The sequence below is a fragment of the Pholcus phalangioides genome, unplaced genomic scaffold (genome assembly GCF_987345545.1).
Source record: "Pholcus phalangioides strain wild (caught in Gottingen) unplaced genomic scaffold, Ppha-v1.0 ptg000015l_1, whole genome shotgun sequence".
In the NCBI taxonomy this organism is placed as follows: domain Eukaryota; kingdom Metazoa; phylum Arthropoda; class Arachnida; order Araneae; family Pholcidae; genus Pholcus; species Pholcus phalangioides.
The window spans coordinates 97,426,042-97,447,452 of record NW_028301608.1 but is presented as its reverse complement, the minus strand read 5'-3'; the positions used below and the strand labels follow the sequence as shown (position 1 = coordinate 97,447,452).

At 31.9% G+C, this 21,411-nt stretch overlaps 1 protein-coding gene across 2 annotated transcripts in view; it reads left to right on the top strand.

The window, feature by feature from the left end:
• Positions 1 to 21,411, top strand: part of ClC-b (chloride channel protein 7) — a 34,229-nt gene that overhangs the window by 6,543 nt on the left and 6,275 nt on the right. For both annotated transcript variants that reach the window (XM_089244866.1, XM_089244865.1), the window contains exons 4-20: positions 617 to 661; positions 2,209 to 2,341; positions 2,844 to 2,953; positions 5,854 to 5,997; positions 6,277 to 6,360; positions 6,725 to 6,818; positions 7,709 to 7,773; positions 11,530 to 11,640; positions 12,016 to 12,070; positions 12,782 to 12,842; positions 13,230 to 13,368; positions 14,561 to 14,654; positions 15,821 to 16,002; positions 17,014 to 17,190; positions 17,488 to 17,573; positions 19,983 to 20,097; positions 20,501 to 20,584. In XM_089244866.1, coding sequence (XP_089100992.1) covers positions 617 to 661; positions 2,209 to 2,341; positions 2,844 to 2,953; positions 5,854 to 5,997; positions 6,277 to 6,360; positions 6,725 to 6,818; positions 7,709 to 7,773; positions 11,530 to 11,640; positions 12,016 to 12,070; positions 12,782 to 12,842; positions 13,230 to 13,368; positions 14,561 to 14,654; positions 15,821 to 16,002; positions 17,014 to 17,190; positions 17,488 to 17,573; positions 19,983 to 20,097; positions 20,501 to 20,584 — 1,779 coding nt within the window. The remainder of the gene's footprint in view (positions 1 to 616; positions 662 to 2,208; positions 2,342 to 2,843; positions 2,954 to 5,853; positions 5,998 to 6,276; positions 6,361 to 6,724; positions 6,819 to 7,708; positions 7,774 to 11,529; positions 11,641 to 12,015; positions 12,071 to 12,781; positions 12,843 to 13,229; positions 13,369 to 14,560; positions 14,655 to 15,820; positions 16,003 to 17,013; positions 17,191 to 17,487; positions 17,574 to 19,982; positions 20,098 to 20,500; positions 20,585 to 21,411) is intronic.

The window sequence follows — 21,411 nt, the reverse complement described above, 5'->3', positions numbered from 1 at the left end:
TCTCTTATCAAAGAGATAATTTCACTTGTTAGATAAATACTGCAGCCTACTGTCCATCAACACTAACAATTTAAACTAATTCAAAGGGTCCAAATTACTTTCGCCTGTTAAATAAGTTTTTTGTGTTACATTTTTTTCATTGTCATTAACCAGATATTTGCTCCCAAGTTCAAGCTTTTTCACCAGGCTTTGTTTACTGTAACTCAGATTACTCACAAAAAAAAAACACTTGTAAGACAAATTAGGATATCACACATATATGATAATAAACATGAATGTGCTAGGCTTAAGGTGTTCCAAAAATTTTCAAAACCATTTGCTAATGTTATTCAAGCATGCATAAAGCCTTTTTTTTTCCTAATTCTATCAACCAAAGCAATTTCTTAAGCATGCTTTTGAGGATTAATACCAATATTTTGGTAGATTGATTGTAGTAAATTGATATTCTTTCCGAATGTTTGTGCATTTTGTATGATTTTCATTAATATGAGTCTGGCGCAGTTTCACTAAGATTAGTCAGATCTTCAGGACTCTGTATAATCGTTAAAATAATTTTTTCATTATAAATTCTATACTGCTATCTAATGCATTTTATTGTTGCACATATCTTTTTCAGAGCTCGCAAAACGAGAGGAGTTGTCTCTGTGGTGGACTGGTGGACGTATGTTTTATTATAATTCAAAACATTTTTTTTTATTCATTCTTACTGAAAAGCTTTTTCAACATTGTTTATCAATTATGCAATCATTTTTCGTATATTGAATGTTTCATTCAAACTCAAATTTCACTAGTAATGAGGTAGAAAGAATGAGTTTTTATAAAGGCAGTCTAAATGCTAATTTGTGTTATGCAAAGCTGTAACTAGCCAACATACCCCTGAAAAAATAATGCAAAAATGTTGAATGGTTTTATTGTCAATTTTACAACTATCTATTTGTGAATTTTTTCCATTCACTGTCATTTTTACACTCCTTCTGACATTTTACTGGGTTCAGCTGCGCATGTAGCTCACATACCTATAGTAGCCAGATCATGCTACTACTAAACCACATATGTATCTTGTCTATATTCCTCTGCGGAATTTCTAACGAATTAGTGCACGTTCATGTTGTGAAGCTAACGTGAAACTTGTTTCTGTGTAATGCTTGTTGTAGTGTTGCCATCTACCACATATTTTTTCAACTATGAGCGGAGTGATGAAATTGGGACATCTTGAAAAATCTTTCTCCAAGAGAATTATAGTGACAAGTTTTGTTTGGGCAAAGCAGCCTATAGGGATGTGTGATAGGTGAAGCTGTAGTCTTTATAATCAAAAATATTAATTCAAAAATAATTTTGTATAGAAAAAAAGTTTTTGCTCCAAAATCATGGAAATGTTCAGAATATTCTGAAATAATATAACAAATTATCATAAAACTTTGGTTTCACAAGGGAACCCAAGATTATTTTTGCACTTAACGCCATGACCAGTAAGGGCTGCCCTGAGTTTAAGTACTAAGTTGGCCACTTGGTATCATTATGATGCATAGTATACACTTTCTGTCGAAACCTGTATCTATGTTGACAGTCTACTGAATTTGAAGCTACTTCATCTACTTCACCATGCACAAACTCTGGCCATATTGACCTCAATATACTGCCATTAACAAGTTAGGTTGCAAATGAAAACACTATCGGTTGTTTTCTCAAGCTTGTTAGGGAAAAATATCTTGTTCTGTATTCTTTCCCCTGTTTGAACTTGGGACCTGATGACATCCTTCTTAGTGGTAGACAAGCTTATTACCACCATGCCACTCTGGCTTAAAAAATTTCACTTGCCAAAACCTGGGAATGAACAAAACAAGTTTTCATTCCCAGATTTTAGCGTTGAAGCTGAAAAACATAGATATTTTTAAATTTCATAATAAATCACTTGTGCTTACTAAATATTGAAAAATAATTCGATTTCATTAACCTTTGATAACCCGAAACTGAAACCGGGACAAACAGGCATCCGGAAAGCACTTTTTGGGACAATGCATTCATTCGCAAAAACCGGGACATCTGGCCACATGTGAAGTGTGCTTCACACACCTTAAACCAGCCCTGTATATGCTTTAGCTAAGCAAAGTTTGGGCACGTTTATTTAATTTTTTTTAAGCATTTCGTTTTGTCTCTTGTCATAAATATTCCTTCATTTTAAATTTGATTATATTTTTCCACACACAGAAACCTAGTGCTGTCCGATGTATGAGATGGGTTGCAATACTTGTCATTGGAATATTGACAGCTCTTACTGGATGTGTTATAACGATAACCATAGATTACATTGCTGGGCTGAAGTTTTCATTTTTGAAAAAAAGTATCCTTTTTTTTCTTCAAAATAAACTGCATAAGACATGATTTGAATATTTATTTTTATATATTTTTAATCGGGCGTATCAAATTTTTTATATACTGTGAAACTTGTACGAAATGGAACATCAAGAGACTGAAATAACATTCCATTTTAGACAAATTTCCATTTTGCAAAGGTGCAAATCAATGCATTAATCATTGAATAGACTACGCTTTGATTCCATTTAAGACAGGTTTCTGTTTCATGCAGTGTCCGTTTAGACAGATTTCACTGCATTTAACTTCAGTGTTTTGTCTTCTCCTGAATTGGGATAGTTATACTTGTATTAATTTACAACATATATTTATTGGGATCTGAGTGTAAAAAAAAAAAAAAGAGTTCAGTATTCAGTAATGAACATTGTGGAATTATATTAAGAATTATTTATCATATCACTGATATTTTTCTGAGATTTTTGTTCTTTTTTTAATGTGTTTGTAAGATTTTCTTTGACACATTCCTTTAGAGGTTGATGAATGTCATGATTATGCTTGTTTGATCAGCCCATTCGGGTATTGGATATTGTTTTGCTCATTGGCAGTAGCAGTTGGTTCAATGCTTGTTACTTACATTGCTGTAAGTTTCCTTCTTTCTCCTGTCTTTCATTCTTAAAAAGTATTAATGCTAGTTGTTATTAACTCACACTTTTAACAGGTGATGAATCATCTATTACAGTTTGTTTTATGTAATTTATTATTAGCATTTATTATTTTTATTACGTATATATCAGCACACAATTGGTTTAATATTCATTTACATATTTACTATATAAAATTGATTTAACATACAGGGTGTCCAGTTCAAATGTGTCTATTTTTGAGCAGTTCTTATATTTTACAAGAAGTTCAAAAGGATAAGAAATGTATTTAAATAGAAAGCAACACTCAAAACGTTTTTATAATGAAATCAGTGCATTTCTCTCCATATGTGATCCTTTTGTTGCACCAGTGAAAAATGGTCCAGTGCATACTGGGCGATTCAGAAAAGATAAGAAAAACTTTAAGAGGTGATAGTACACACCAATACAAACAATTTTCATTAAAGAATGCGTGGTCTAACATGAAACACAAATACATTACTGTGTTTCGAAACGGCCGCTCCGCAAATGTTAAAACAGCATTCCTGTTGAAATTTATCGGGAGAAAAATAATACCATTCATGCAAATGTAACCTGGGGAAGAAGAAGAAACCATATGCAAATCTGCGTCACAGTGAATAAAAGGTGTGGATTCAGTATAACTGAAGTGTACCATATTATCCTGTACATTACAACTGTTAGAATGGTTGCATGCTGGAATAGCTTCACAGGGCTAGCATCCGCTCCTTTTACTGACTGTGATGCAGATTTGCATACAGTTTCTTTTTCTTCTCTAGGTTATATTTGCATGCATGGTGTTCTTTTTTTCTCCCAATAAATTTCAACAGAAATGCCATTTTAATGTTTGTGGAGTGACCCTTTTGAAACACGCTAGCATGCTTGTGTTTCATGTTAGACCATGCATTCTTTGATGGAAATTGTTTGTATTGGTGTATACTAACATCTTTTTTAAAGTTTTTCTTATCTTTTCTAAATTACCCTGTATACAGGGAGAGCTCTTTCACTTTATATTAATTTTGAGATTCTTTCTTTCCACTTCAAAAATTTGCATAAAGGTTTTTCAAGTCCCAAATTTGGCAATCGTACATATCAATCTTGTTTGACACATGGAATGTTGCTTTTGCTGAAAGAATTATCCTAGAGAGGAAATCAGGATCATCGTCGATGAGAGCTAATCATAATTGGGTTTTCGATGTCAAAAACGTAAATGAATGCTTTTGGCTGATGTTTTGAACACAATAGGTATATAACATGATGAGAAAATGTAATTTTTTCATCGTGTTATATACCTATTTTATATATAATGTTTTATTGTTATGTTATATACAATGTGTGTTTTATTTTTAAACAATAATTAAAATAAAATATTAATTACAATTTGTAATTTTGAATTTTTGTGACATAAAAAGAGTCAGTATTGAAACAGTCAAATGTCAATGTTCTTAAATAGTATTTTTTTCAACCTGATAGATGTGTCAAATAACAAAAAACTTATTTAAATTAAAGTTTTTTTTATATTTTGAATTATAGTTACTGAGTATAAAATAGCCTATATAAATCAATCAATAATATCAAAATATCTAATCTGCCCAAAATTTTATTCCATATAAAAAATTCATTGATGTATCCTATCATTCAATCCGGGTTCTGCTTTATATATATGCAGAAGTCGGCGACGATCGGTCTAAAATTTTGGATTTGTATGAAGAACAATCATACACACATACAGACATGATTTCACATTTATATACAGTAAAACCTTCCAACAATGGCCACTAACGAGCCTGTGAAAATGTGGCTGCTATTCGGAGATGGCCATTATTAGGGAAGTGGCCATTTTATTTTTGGACCAAAAATTAAAATCCTTGATCTATATAACATGTAAAATAATAATATTCATTTTGTAATTCATTACAATAATTATATAATTGATTATATTCAAATATATGCTAATACATGATGATTATATTGATAATATTATAATAGATTAATCTATCTACAGTGCTATTTTAGCATCCTAAAATTTAGGCTTGCAGTGAGGATAGAACACAGCAGAAACAACTTAGTGAGAAAAACTGATAGGGACCAAGATGGCGTGTTCTAGCAACCCCAAACAGTTCTTTGTTACCACTCCAAGATAAACTAGACAATACCTGCTAAACTCATGACACGCTGGCTAAATGTGACCTTTGGTGTCATCTGATGTGATCTGCAATCTCAAACCTAATTCTGTAAGAATTAACTAAGCAGCACATTCTCAGATCACTGCAATCATCCACAGCACATTTAAAAATCATTTAAGTGACCTGGGTGCTGTTCCAGATCACTTATGTGACCCGCGGCACATTCCCACTTCAATTAAGTGGACTGCAGCACATTTTAGATCATTTAGGTGATCTTTAAATGCAACTATAGGGCACTTGGTGGCCGCTTTCCTTCTCCATTGCTACATAATTTATTTTCCCCCATAGAGTTCGGGGAAGGATAAAACTCCCTTGAAAATTATTTTTCTCATAGTGGTATAAGTATTTTTTTTCCCCGACTCCCATGTCCAAAGTGGCTGTTGTTCGGAGGTTACTTGTAATGTTAAGTCTATGGGGCGCGTTCGGTTCCAACAAAACGTGGCTGTTATTCGGAGATTGCTGTTGTTCAGAGGAGGCCGTTAGGGAAAGTTTTACTGTATAAGATCAACCAATATATTTTTTTCAAAATTTTGTTTAGGAGAGTTTAAAAAGTAGTAAAACAATAGTATTACTTTTCTTATATGTAGGTATTTAAATCAGAATTTGATTATTTCATAAAAGTTTTTTCTCCGTGAGCTTTCTAGGTTTTTATTTATTTATTTATTTTTATGATGATGAATAATTTTCTGTTTCAGCCTGTGGCAGCTGGTAGTGGTATACCAGTCATAAAATGTTATCTGAATGGCGTCAAGGTGCCGGAAGTAGTCAGGTTGAAAACATTGATTATCAAAGCTATTGGTGTTATTTCATCTGTTGTTGGTGGGATGGCAGTTGGAAAAGTGAGCTTTTATTTGTTTATTCTTTTCTGTTACCATGTTTTTCATTAAGCACCGAATGATTCTATCCCAGTGGTTTTTAACCTTTTCCATCCCATGTTACACAACTTAATGCTAAAGTTCTGTGACATATCTGAAAGCAATTTTTTTTTAATAATTTAAATTCAGTTTTGTGTTCAGTTCCCTAAAAATAATCATCAGTTGCTGTACAAATGATTGAGAATCAAGTCAGGATTATACAAAATGAAAATTTCTTCTTTTAAATATTTATTATAATTCTAGGAAGGTCCAATGATCCATTGTGGTGCAGTTATTGCTGCTGGTGTGTCACAAGGAAAGTCCACTACAATCAGAAAAGATTGTAAAGTAAGTGTAAAATGTTATAGTATATTTGTTAGTGTGTAATTATGAAACTCGATAACTATTAAGTACTTCATGTTCAATCTTTTGGCAACAAATTTGGATTATTTGTATTTGACAAATCAGGATAAATCTAGTAAACTTGTCCTCACCTATATTATTATTATGATTCACCTTCAACTTCTATGTTCAATTTTTCTCAATCTTCTAATGATATTTTGTTATAAATGGGGTTTTTTTCCAAGTTGCAGTGGAAATCAATTTTCTTTTTAATTCAAGTCTAGTATTTCATAGTCATATGCACATTTCTACTGAGAGAGCAAGGTAGCTAGTTCCCGCATGAATGAAAGTTTTGTTCTATTTTAAACAGATGTGTGAAATGTTCAGGGAAGATCATGAAAAGCGAGATTTTGTATCAGCCGGTGCTGCAGCAGGTGTTGCTGCTGCTTTTGGAGCTCCAGTTGGTGAGTATTTTCTGAGAGAAAATTATTTTGTTCCCTTTATTATGATTAATCATATGTTCTTAATTTCAATAAGCTGCACCAAGCTATTTCTATAATATTTGAATGAACAAAGTAGTTATCGTAAAAGTTTAAGCTAATATGCAACATAATTTATGTTTATTATATATATAGAGTTTGTCATGTTGCTCTTTGCGAAAGAAACAAAAATTTGTGCAAAATTAATATCATTGTGTAATTGTGTTTCTTTAATTTCATCTTTTCCATGTGGTATGTTTTCCTTCACATATTCTTTGTTAAATCACTTCCATATTCAGAGAGAGAAAAGTAAATGGCAAAAGCACTGGTGCTGTTCACTTTTTCATTAAAAAAATATATACACAAAAAGGAAATTATTTGAAGGAAAAAATATAGGATAGAATTTATGCAAGAGTGAAATAGAACCAATGCAGTGGGTCGTCATCAGGGAGAACCCCATGCATATAACATGGGGAATGTTAAACTTAAAAAGAGTAGGTGTTTGGGGTTGGCATTTTTAGTGCAATTAGGCATATCCACACCTCAGAAACACCTGCTCTTTTCGAACCATGCATGAGGTTTCCTATGATGGCACCCACTGCATAGGTTCTATTTCACTGTTGCATAAATTCTACCTTGTGTTATTTTCTTCAAATAATTTCCCTTTTGTGTGTATATCTACACATTTGAATCCCGTTAAGACAGGAGAAATCATTTCATTATAACAAAATTTTATTATAAAGGAATTACATGTTTTTGCATTGTTTGTATGTAAACTTATGTGGGAATTAGAAAAGTGTTACTTAAAATGAAATTTTTTCTATAATGGTATTCAACTTTATATATAATCCTTATGACTTTTCTTCTTCAAATAGGTGGAGTTCTTTTCAGTTTAGAAGAGGGTGCCAGCTTTTGGAATCAGTCCTTGACCTGGAGAATAGTAAGTTTTTTTGAAGACTAAATCTTTTATAATGTTAAATGTTAGCAATGCAAAGGTAACAGCATCCAAATCAGATAGAAAATTATTTTGCAGATATACCACACATGCAAATTTTTATTCTTAACACAGTAGAGCCTCATTATAACAGACTAATAAGGGCTGAAAGTTGTCAGTTTTAATGAAAGTCTAGTTGATAACAAATAATTCTCATAAGGGTATAATGCAACAAGGTATACATCAGAGCTTGACAAATTGAAAAATTATTTAGGTGCCAATCCAATTATCTAGAAATCGTGCATGGTACTTTGCTCAAGAAAAATGGTCCTAAATAATGCTTTCCCTTACTTTTCCCATATTAAAAGATGTAGCGTAATGAACTCAGAAAATTTTTTGTCACCTGTAGACTCAAAATTTAGAAATTTACTCCAATTTAGTAACCACATTTAGAAAATTTTAGGTGCCAATACCAGCTGAAAAAGGGTGGCCATAAATAAAATGATGCCAAATACAGTAAAACCTGTCTTCAATGGAAAAAAAATCTTGGTCCCATGATTGGTATCCCAATCTTGGTACACAATTGCTGGTGCACATTAAAAAACCTGAATGGAAAGGAAAATTGTATGCTCTTAATTTAAAATTTCATACAAACACTACGAATGTTTCCAGAATCAATTCTCCAAGGGAATCACACAAAATGTTGAAGTGCTCTACCGAAAATTTTTTATGCAATCTCTACTTGCCAATGCGAGTTTCTGCATCATCCGCCCCCTACATTAGCAAAAACTGTTTCTGTACTTGATGATGCTGTGATTTTAATAAGCCATATGTGATATAAGGCAGCTATTTCCTCAAATCATTACAAAATCTTTCAGAAAAGCAGGCTTTTCTATGAGAGAAATCAGTGCAAAGTTGAATTTCAAAATGATATATGACTTACAAAATTGCATGCAAGCTGCGCTTTCCGTGATCGCAGTGCTGGGGATTCATAAACGTTGAACACAACATACAAACTGAACCTGGCATGACAAATATAGACACTCATTGAAAATTTTAGACAAAGTCAAAAAGAAGAGGATGAAGATGAGATGTCATTTTCAAAAGAAAAAACAGTGTAAGGTGTAGTTTTATACAGATGCTGTCAAAACCTTCAATGAACTGCAGAAACTTTGCTTTATAGCATAATTAGCCGGCATTTTTCTTATGATTTCTGAAAGAAAACTGTTTGCTGAAAGTCAAGCATCAAAGGGTGTGAACTGTATATAGTTATTGTTCTGTTATTGACCACTGGGAAAAATGAAAATTTATTTACAGTAGTGTTTTTAATTTTTCACTCACTATTTAGCAGTGCGAATACTTAAATGTGTGTAATGGACTGTATATAATGTATTGTTGAAGTAAAATACAGTATGTTTGTACAGTCGACCCCCCCCCCCTTATTCGCGGTATCCATATTTGCAGTTTCCGTATTCGCAGGGGGTTTTTTCCTTTAGTGGAAAAAAAATTTTGGCAACACACACAAATCATCATACACGTGTTTTGTTTACAAAATTTGAGTTGTGTGTGTTTAGGATGACACATTTTTTGATGACTTCTAATGTCATTACCATCATCACTAGAACCGTGGCAGCTCTTAAAAGAGAAACAGTCACCTCGGGTTTGCTTAACCTTTGGCCACAATGTGCGCTCGAGGACACAACCAGTTCTACAGAGCCAACTGAAGAGATTTTAAAAGACATTGTCACTGAGAAAAACAGGTGGGTGGAGAAGAGTTCAATGATATGGATGTAGAAAAAGGCGAACAGCTAAATTAATAGCAATTCAGAGGCATTGACCATGGAGGAATTAATGCAGCTGACTGGTCCTGAAACTGAAGCAGTACCAGATGAAGAAGATCAGGATAAAGAAGTGGAAGACAAGTTCGCCATGAGTAACATAGCGGAAGGACGTTTGAAGTTCAAATCAGCAATAGATTATTTTCATGACAGATCCCTCCATGTTGCATTCTTCACATGTAGAAAAATTGGTAGAGGAAGCCTTGCTAACATACTTCAACATACTTGATGATACGAAGAAGAAACGGCAAACAGAAATCACAATGTTCTTTCAGAAAACATCACGACAATCACTACACCCTCTTTTACATTCCCTTCTACCCTCTGCGTCACCCTGCTCTTTCCATGATGTTCAATAAACGAGATACAATTTATTTCGGTTATTCACGGATTTTCTGTATTTACGACCACCCCCAGGAAATAACCAGCGAAATATGAGGGGGCTGTATTTTTAATATATAATGAATAGTATCAAGTGATAAATATTTAATAATTAATTATTACTTACTAATTAATGATTACTTTATTTTAAATTATTTATTCATTTTTATTTCATTTCAATTTTTTTGATATTGTTACCTACTTTTCCACATTATGTCAGTTGAACCTCTATTAAGCGGAAACCTGTGTTCAATGAAAAAAATCTTGGTCTGTCCCTTGCGATTTTGTTAAAGACAGGTTTTAACTGTATAACTAAAATACAGCAGCCCTATATAAAAGTATATATTATGAAGGAAAAAAAACAATAATTAATGCTATATAATACACTGCCCATAAAAAATATTATAGTTGTGTTATCTAAGTATAAATAGCTTTATCGATTTATCCCATTTTATATTAATTATTTTTAAACATATCAATTTTGTTGGAATTCATGACCCCAGAGGATGAGCTATTCCATTTATTAACAAGCCTATTGGAGAAAACTTCCTGTGACACCACCACCTAGAATTGTCCCTTACAAATTGATATTGGTGTCCCCTTGTCAAAGTAGTTGATTGATGATGTATTAATAACTCGTGGTCCATTTTATTGATCCTGTTAAAATTTTTAAACACTTCAATCTTATCCTCCCTCCTCGATATCTCTCCTCCAATGTAAACATGTGCAAAAAATCAAGTCTCTCTCCATAGCTTATGTCCCGTGTGGCTCTTCTTTGCACCCCCACCCCCCGATGAAGTCTATGTCCCTCGGTGTGTATTTTCTCCAAAACATCACAGCATACTCCATTCCAATGCGAGCTAAGCCTTGAAAAAGCAGAAAAATGACTTTAGAAGAGAGCGAAAATACCTTATTTTGAACAAAAAATAACAAAACCGAGCATTTTATTCACTTTTTTGACCACCGCTAAATGACCTTATCTTTATTACAGAGCTGGTTTTCATCAGGATGTGTTGGTGCATTATCAAAAATAACCAGGGCTTTTACTTCATCGTCTGGAATTTTTAAATGTCCAATCTGGTGTTTCTTAATCACTGGTACATCTTTTGCATGAAACCAACCATTTGTCGTTTCAGTTGTAAACCATGCATTGCAAGAACTATGATAGGGAATTTTTTTAAGCGTCCATTATAATGAGGTTCTACTGTAATCTGAATTTAATTTTTTATAATTGTAAGATGAAAGACAGTATCCTCATAAACATAAGAAAAAGAACCTTTCAAATACTTATAATTTGTCAAAGAATATTTTCTTAAAAAAATAATTTTAAAAGATTTATCTTGTGTTCAATTAAGATAAATTAATTAAAATTGCATTATATGAAAAACTAGGAAAAAATTTTTCTTAATAAGTTTTTATTATGATTCACATTCTTTGATATATGCTCATGCATTCAAAATATATCTTATCCAATGAAGTATTTCTTGTGACTGAGTTAACTATTTAATTCATAAAACCCTTGTCATTTTATTTATTTTTACAGTTCTTTTGCTCAATGGTGTCATTTTTTACGTTGAATTTGGTACTGAGTGTTTACTTTGGACAGAGTGGTGACCTATCATATTCTGGACTCATAAACTTTGGAAGATTTGATGTAAGGATAAAGAAGTTAACATCCATTACTTAATATTTCATTCAATTTTCGAACGTGCCAATTTTTGTGAACTATAGTTATGTGATAGCATTTGTTGTTCAAAAGCTTTTATTGTAGTTTTAGGGGGGGGGGGGGTATCTTCCATTGAAAATTTTTATAAAAATATTTCAGAATTATTTTATTTTAAAAAATATCAATCTAATTTAGAGTGAGAACTACTATTGCTATGACATTTATGATATTTATAAGAGCATAATAAGAACATCACTTTTAAATATAGAATGTTCAAAGTTTCACTTTTAATTATGATACAATTTTCAATTGCTCTCATAAGCCATGAACCAGTCTTATGCAGTTATATTTTTTTGTTATCAGAATATTGCCTACAGTGTTGAAGAACTTCCATTATATTTTATCATGGGGATTTTAGGTAAGCACACCGTGACGTCTTTTTTCTTTCTATGTGTTAGTGCAGTCGAATCTCATAACAAACTCTAAGAGACCGGAGAAATTACTTCCTTGTAACGAACATTTGTTATAAAGGAGTTTCAGTTTTTTACATTGTTCCTATGTAAATTTATCTGGGGGGACTAGAAAAGCATTCGTTAAAATGGGATTTTAGCTATAACGGTATTTGTTAAAATGGGATTTGGCTGTATTTCTATGATTATGCAGCTGTGTGTTTCTTGTAATTTAAAAACACCAAAATTATTTTTGGATTTCACTAATGATCTTGACTGTTTTGTTTATATAATGGAAATAATGTAGGATACATGATATGGTTATACATTTTGTTTTTCATTCCAAATACATATTATTGCTTAAATTCTATTTTATTATCATAATATATATCATGAAATCATGCAACTTGACAACCAAGTGGTTAGCTCACCAAGTATATGAAAAACATATTTTTTTCACTTTGGTGAATATATTCAAAACTTGTGTGGATTTTTTCTACTTTTCTTATTCTTGAAGCTTATTTTCCAATGTGAACATAAAATTTAATTTAAAATATTTAACAACTCGTACTTGAAGTTTGCTAATTAATAAAATCTATTATTATTCAGCTTTTATGCACAATATATTTTGATGTAATTTAAAGCAATAAAATATTAAACTTTTTTTATATAATTTTTAGGTGGTCTGTTGGGAGCATTTTACAACATGATCAATTACAAATTGACTGTATTCAGATTAAGGTAAAACTTCAAGAATGCTAAATTGATTTTGTAAGTTCAGTGAACATACACTGAACTCTATACTCCATTGAACTCTATATCGTAAAACCCAATTATTTAAATTAATCATAAAATCTGGTTATTTCTGTTTTTTTTTTTTTTTTTTTTTTTTTTTTTTTTTTTTTTTTTTTTTTTTGTGTATTTGGGCGATAAATAATTTTTATTAATTGGGATCAACATTATTCAATATTCTAACTTTCTACAACTTAAACTGATTGTATTTTTGTAACTTTTTTTGGAAAAGGGTGGGATAGAGATTTCTAAATAATATATTGAATTGTACATTATTGGTGCAAGTTTTTGAAGATTTTTCATACATTAAGAGCAAAGCATTCTTTCTCTTAATAGGTACATTAAGGATAAAAGTGCAAAAGTAATAGAAGCTGTTGTTGTTTGTATTGTTGGTGTTGCTGTAGCATATTTAACAACTGTGTTACTGAAAAGCTGTCAAAATATTGGAAAAGATCCCATAAAGTATCCAATCCAGGTAAAATTTTGTATACTTGGGAAAATAACATGAACTCTATTACTAGTGATCTGTGTAGATTCTGTTATGGAACTTGTTAGAAAATAGCTTGACTGATTATTTTCCTTTTTCTTTACAAGTTGTTGCCAATAATTTTGACAAAATTAATGTTAAAAAAATGACTGGAATGTTTAGTTATATAGAGTACAAAAGAAATGATGAAAATCATTTGAATTGGGGAATAATATTTGTTACTAATGGTTTGATCAGTTCACAAGCTGTTCAGACTGGTGATATCAGCATACATTTACAATTAGCCAGCCCAATGATATGCCTTAATCTATGGAGATTTCAAGTGTCCTTCTAATTTTTGAATGAGATTAACATTATCCTGTGGAATATGTCAGTGTTGTTTTAACCCTCCAACAGATACTTACATTGCATGAAAAATGCAAGCATATGCCATTTTCACTTCAAAATATTGATGGCAGCACCATTACAATGTGGAAAAAATAGAACATAACTCTGAAAACATGAATATATCAGGGTCATACATACACTCAGAACACATATTCCGGCATGTGCTACTTCATTATCAATTCTGGACAGAAATGTGTACGAGTTGCATTGTAAGGTAGTTTTTCGTCCCTCGTGCATGTTAAGGTTTATGAAAATACATTGAACTTTGGTTAACAAGCTTAATTCATTCCGTGAACGTGCTCGTTATTTGAATCAAACTTCCCCATAAGAAATAATTGAAACTCTTGTTTGACTTTGAAAAATAACCTATCTGATGACTCTTGCTTTTGCCTCTTTTTTATGATTTCTCAGAAATAAAAAAATTGCATTGTTGTTGGGCAAATTAATTTCTCGCACTAGTGCCATAACTAGGCAGGTGCACCCATACAGGCCTCCCACTTGGAGGGAGGCCTAAATGGGCCATTCTCTGTGCCCGGGCATAATGCAAATTCTTGCACAGGGCACAGGAATGGCTAGTTATGCCACTGCATGTCTGTGCACAGAAGTTTATATTTTTCAAATGGCTGTTTTAGACTAACTTCCATTCCAGTAATCCAGCCATTTCAATAATCTGACACACTTTGGTCTGATGTGTGCCGGATTAGCGGGAGTGTACTGTAATTTAATGAAGTTTTTCAAGAACCTTTTTTCAAGGTCTTTTTTCTTATTGTGCTTTTCCCCATTTTGATTGTAGATGTCATGCAAAGAATGGGAATACAATGCATTTGGAGCTATTTGGTTTCAAACTCCAGAAGCAAGTTTGAGGAGTCTCTTTCATGATGAGAAAGGTAATGTTCCATTATTATTTGCCAAATATATCTATTTAATATAGATACACATATCAAATAATTGTAAATAACTATATTCAAATGCAAGAAATACTCTTATACAATGATAATTGGCTGACAAAGTAATTCATTCAGAAATCACATTCGTTGGCTGAAACACGATTTCCCATAAGTTTCTATGGAGGAATATTTCATCCTTTCCAAGTAATGGCCCAAAATTTGGAAATAATTTTTATTAAACATTAAGAAGCACTGTGAAAATACAAAAACTGAAGCTTTGCAATTCGATAAAGAAGAATTTACAGGACTAAACATCTTTTTATTTTACACTATGTAGATTATCTAGTCGAGTCCACAGAATTCCCAAACTCTTCTGTGTGAAGCCAAGAGGCTTGCACTGAAAACATCCAGTCTGGGCTCTTTAATTTTTTAATGCATTTATTATTAGCCTAATTTTTAGTAATTAATAATAATTTCAAGTTAGCTTAATCTTAGCAACTACATTTTGAAAATTTTAGACTCTAATCCCAATTTATGAGTCGCCATGGCACCAGGAATTTGTCTAGCCCTGGTATGCACTCATACTTATGTGTTTGATATCTGATGAAGAAATGTCACAGATATTACCAACAACTAGGCAAATCAATAACAGCATGGAGGTGGATTCTGATGTGCCAATTATATAAGTTGATGACTTTAATGTAGATGCTAGATTAAGTTCACAAGCATGAAAACAACCTGCATGAGAAACTCTTCAATTCAGATTATACACCCATTACATCACCCACTACGTTGAGGTTCGCTATTAAAAATTTGACATTCATGCAAAACCAATCTTGGTCTTCCACCATTTGCGTCATACTTCTCTGATCATAGACCAGTGAACCATATATAGTAAATTGAAGTCTATACATTGAGAATGTCATTTATTTATTAAAGGTTTCACAAAAAAACTTAAATATGTGGGATTTTTAAATGTTAATTTTTGCAGAATTTTGTAGCATTAAATATCTAATTCCAGATGTGATAGTACTTAATAGATTATTCTTCCATTCTTATTTGCCATTTTTTTTCCAGTGACTTATTCTATGCCTTTAACCTAGCAGCTGTATCATGACGCAGACCTTTCTTTTTTTTAATGAAATTTTCACAATTTTCTTCCCCAGATGTGTGGCCAGCATTCGTGCTTCTGGTTTTCTTTATCTGCTATTTTTTTCTGGGTGTATGGACCTATGGATTGAGTATATCAAGTGGAGTCTTCATTCCAACTCTTCTGATTGGAGCTGCTTGGGGACGACTAGCAGGAATAGCTGTTGATCACTTGTGTGAGCTCATGGGTTTCCAAAATGTAAGTATCCTGGTGAAAGCAGATTATACTTTAGTTTATTTACTCATTTATTGGAAAAGTGCTAATAAAAGCATTAGTAAACTTTTCCTGATTATACATAAGTTGAATTGTGTGCTTATTATGTTGAAATTCAAAAAAATTCTGCCAGTTTGCAAGTGCAGAAGTATAAATAATATAGCTAATTGCTCAACATTTTTACTACTACTACTGAATCATGCATGCACCTCGTCCATATCCCCCTATGAAACCTCTAACAAATTGGTACGTGTGAGAATGTGTGTGTTCATGTTGTTAATCTAACGTGTTTTTTTCTGTGCAATGCTTGTTATCATGCTGCCATCTGTTTTTCAAATTATCAATGAAGTGTAATGATTGAGTATTTGTACTATTGTAGGCCTGTTGCTCTCTGTCGCAGGACTTTGTAACAGGAAGATCAGCTCACATTCGCACCTCAAAGTTAGGAACCATAGAAAACCAACTTCAGCCAATCATCACTATGATGCCAGTGGGGTTCCTTTTTACTATTTTATACTACTACAGACTGCTAAAAATTGTTGAAAATTTTCATGGGCTAGCAAGAGAAATGGTTTGCAGACCGGCAAAAATACATAAATTGAAATAATTTGAGATTTCATGAAAATTTAACAAATTGAATGAATAATTTCAGGACTGCTGAAAAAATATACTCAACTAAGAGCAAAGATTTGAGAAATCGCAATAATTCGTAAATGAGAGAAATGATTAGTGGATCAGAATAAAAATACATAAACAGTGTATAGACTTTATTTTATTTATTGAACTTAAAATTATGTAGCTGCTACAAGAACCAGGTGAAATGTTTTGCCGACCAGTGATTAAAGAAGACTGGTATAGCTCATACATGAGTGAATGAAGTATTACAAGTTTTGATCGTACAGACGACTTAAAAACTTTAAATTTGGGTGCAAAAATTTTATTATTCACCCAGAAATCTAAGTTTTTCCATACAAAATTTTCTTCTTTTTTGTATAGCCTATTTGTCCTGCCAAAGTTTCAATTATCGGGGCTGCTGCCACTTTAGGAGGAGTTGTCAGAATGACAATCAGTTTGACTGTAATTCTGATGGAAGCTATTGGAAATATTACTTTTGGTTTGCCAATCATGATAGCTGTTATGACTGCAAAATTTGTTGCTGACTTCTTCAATGAGGTGATTTCATATTTTTCCTACATTTTTATTTTATGAAAAACCAAAAATACACAAACGTATATATATATATATATATTCATTGACTGAAATCATGAAAACTAGTGCAATGCTGAATGTATTAGCTTTAGTTGAAATTCAATGTATTTTTACTTAAATTAAATGTTTTTGGTTCATTTGTATTATTTTATTTCCATTTTAAATTAACATATACCATTCACTATGCATTTTTCAATGTAATGTCAACATAATAATTATATTTTTGGATCAAAAATTTACTAATAAATTTCAATTTTATAGGGCCTGTACGATTTCCATATACAGTTGGCTAGTGTTCCCATATTGCCTTGGGAACCACCTCCGTATTCTTACAACATTTATGCAAGGTAATTCATTTATGTGCATGTAAGAATTTTCCAGGAGTTTTCAATGTGTATATTTATTTTGCCTGGGCTATTTTTCATCTGCTATCAATGAAGTTTTCTAATTGAGTGTATTTGGAAATAATATTATAAATGAGGAAGGGAAAAACACTTCCCTAATTACAAACAATAGATCAGCATCACATATTGCTGAATTTTCACAAAATAATTTTGCACTAATTCTTTAAAGGCTCAACTGTATATATATATTAACAGAGTTATTTTTTGCTCTGTGATTTGGAGTTCTAAATCCTTTTACATGCCTATTCATAGATTCATTTTGAAATTTCGGGGAAAAAAAGTCATTGTTTTCTATGATGTTTCATAAATGGAACATTGGTGCTTGTAGAGAGATGAGCACAGAAACTGATGCTGCTTGTAAGTTACACTTGCGCAGCAATATTTCTAAAGTATCATTGTAATAAGCAATTTTCTACTTCATATCACTAATTCACAACACGTTCTTGTTTTATTTATGCTAAAAAATATATTTACCGATTATTCACAATTTATTTCTATTCATCATTGATAATTTTTGTCGCACCACAGTCATTTTCTGCGCACAAGGGCTAATTAGACCGGGACCTACGATCTATCGCCGAGTCCGAATGGCAGGCTTGTTTTTTATACTCATCAAGAGGTTGGTGCGCTAACCCCTCTGGGGGGACTCCCTGTGGTAGCAATTTTTCTGTGGTCATGTCACTGTTTCTGTTGTACCCCTGTGTCAGGAAAGTTTTCTGGCAAGGATGTTCTTGTTTTATTTATGCTTAAAAAAATATTTACAGATTATTCAAAATTTATTTACAATCTCAAAGATAAGACAAACACTTTTTAACTCATTTTTCACTTAGGTAACCTATTGAAAGTTTTTTTTTTGGTGCACAGCGCACAGTTGCTACATTGTAGATGCAGTATAATGCCCATCAGTTGATTTGACTTCCAATCCGGTGACAACAGAGCTTTATGTGAATATTTGGATTCTTCTTTGTTTGTACAAAAGACAAATAACTTCCATTTAAAATTCTAAATTGAAATATTCAGGCCTCGCTGGTTTCTGACAATTCTTTTTGTATAATCATAATCCAACATTACATAAATAACATGTTCAATCGAACATGACATTAATGGCATGTTCAAATCATTGCTGAATAACTTCTACCACTATTTTGCTAAATTTTCAGTTGCTTCTATAACTCCCAAGAAGTTTGTCCCTTACATCAACACCACCCATTCCTTTATTATATATATGTTTTTTCAAGATTTGAGGCTGTGGTACGCTGAGTTTGCTCTTGTGAGCATATGATATGACTATCTTTTTACGTAGGTCAATGGTTTGTTGGAAATGTTTTCTTCATCCATGTACTATGTTCAACAGTTGATAATTGGTATGTATCAGGGTTTAAGCTACGGTCACAGTTTTCACAAAATGCAAAAGAAAATCTTAGAATGCTAAAGAAGTAGTAGCCACTTTTGCAAAAATGCGTATAGGAGGTATGAAATGAGGAGACATCCAACCATAAATCATTAGCATTGTACATTTTGCTAAAGCTTTTCCTTCCATTTTCGCACTTTTGCCAAAGGAATTTTTTATCTAGCCTAAACCCTGGTATGTATATTATTTTGACTAACTAGAAGAACTATTTGAAGAGCAAAAACTCACCCAATATTAATAATCCAACCCAAACAGCCCATTCTCTGGTCTGAAATCTCATCTTACCCCTGAATTTGCCCCTCGGCACGTGATGGCACTGAAGAGAAAATAAATAAGAAAACTGAAGCAGCCAACACACATGAGATGCTGGCTGTGAATGGTACTCTTTTTGAAATGCTAATGTTCCATAAATGGAACATGAATTTTTGAACGCATGTATCATGTTCACATGTAACAATACAAAGAAACTGATTGATTTCATTTGATTGATATATTAAGTGGTAAAGACAGAAAATAATTTTCAATGTTTTTGGAAATTGAAATTTTGCAAATTTCAATCAAAATGTGGAAAAAATGCCCAAAAAAATTCAAATTTCAAAATTCTCTCAAAAAAGTTCATATTAACCTGAAGTTTCCAAATTTCTTTCAAAGAATACTTGAATTCTTTTCTATAGACAATTCTATAGTTTTATCTAACACAATGAAAAATCGGAGATGTTTGAATCAATTTTTATCTGATATTTTTGCAAATGAAAACTATGCTCCATTTATGGAACTATAGCAGTTTAACAGTTCATATGAAAATGTTTGATACAGATATGAAAGATTGTAGGAAAAAAAAATTTAAATGACTTTATTTATACCCATATAGTTATGAAAACGCTTGCTTTATACATAGTTTTTTTTTCATTATTTAACATCATGGTCTTTTTCATTTTTAGCAAAGTAATGAGTTCACCAGTTATCTGCTTCAAGTCGGTTGAGAGCGTTGGCAAAATTATTGATGTTCTAAAACATGAAACACATAGTGGCTTCCCTGTTGTGGATTACATAGAGGTATGTAAATATTCAATGTAATTTATCATTTGTAATATATCTATTTTATTTTTATTTTGACATCAGTTAATGGTCAGCTCATTACATTGCTGGTAAATTTAAATATTAAAATGTTACATTTTCAAATTTGCTTTTGTTAAACATATTTAGTTCATTCACTATAGAATTCAACATTTATTTGGTAGTCTGATTTTTGTAATGTGTGCTTTGCCATGTTCAATTACAGTTATCCCCAACTTACATCAGTAATTTGTTCAAAGATGAACAGCTTAAGTTGATTAAAATTTTTCTACTTGAACGTAGAAAAATTGTTGCTGTCCGTACTAAAATTTTATGAGTGATATAAATGAGTAGGAAGGGTGTTGTTTCCTGAGTTTAAATATATTACTTGTGTTTTTGACAGGATTCCTCTGATGGGGTACATACTTTTGGTGTTTTCCGTGGATTGATACTAAGGTGGCAGTTGATTGTTCTACTGCAGCACAAGGTAATTGACAAATTTTTTTTGCACAAGAAGAGTGTTGCAGGATATGACTATAAAAGTTCTTGTAGATGTAGCAATGTTAGTTTGATTATCTAAATTATTGTTTTATAAACTTTATTTTTACAGAGTTTATAAAGCAATGTATAAAGTATAAAAATATTGTTTACAAACATTATATATTAAACTACATACTTTATGCAGTATTATATCTGCATGATGGAGGTAAAAAGCACCATGTCACAAAAGGAAAATTTTACAGACCATTTAAAGATTTTTTTTTTCAATATGTCTTTCTATAAAGCACGCTTGTTTTATGAAGTTAATGTTTCTGTTATTTGTTGAAATAGGAATTAATATCCTATACCCACGTGTTGTGTAATAAAGTACAACAAATTAATAGTGGTATCTCAATATGCCTGAAAATGGACATAGTGCCTTTTACCCCCTGCCGGACAGATATAGTGTGACCAGGGAAAGATGCCCTCCGACCTTGTATGACTTTCATCATGGAAAGTTAGGGTTCATTCTTCATTAGGGAGAAATGGGAAGAAAAATAAATAAACATCCTTCAGGGTTGCTGCTGGAGTTATTTTCTACTCCATATATCCCTACTGAAAAATAAACCCTCTCTTTTCCTGATCAAGGTCATACAAGGACAGAGGCCATCTTTCCATGTTCACAGTTGAAAAAAAAACCTTTCATGTTATTGTTTTTTATTTAATATTTTCTGTTTTGGAAATTTGTGTGAAATCAAAATTTTGATGAATAAATGAAAAATGAATTGATGCATGTAATAATTTATCTTTTTTTTGAAAAAAAATTCTAAATAT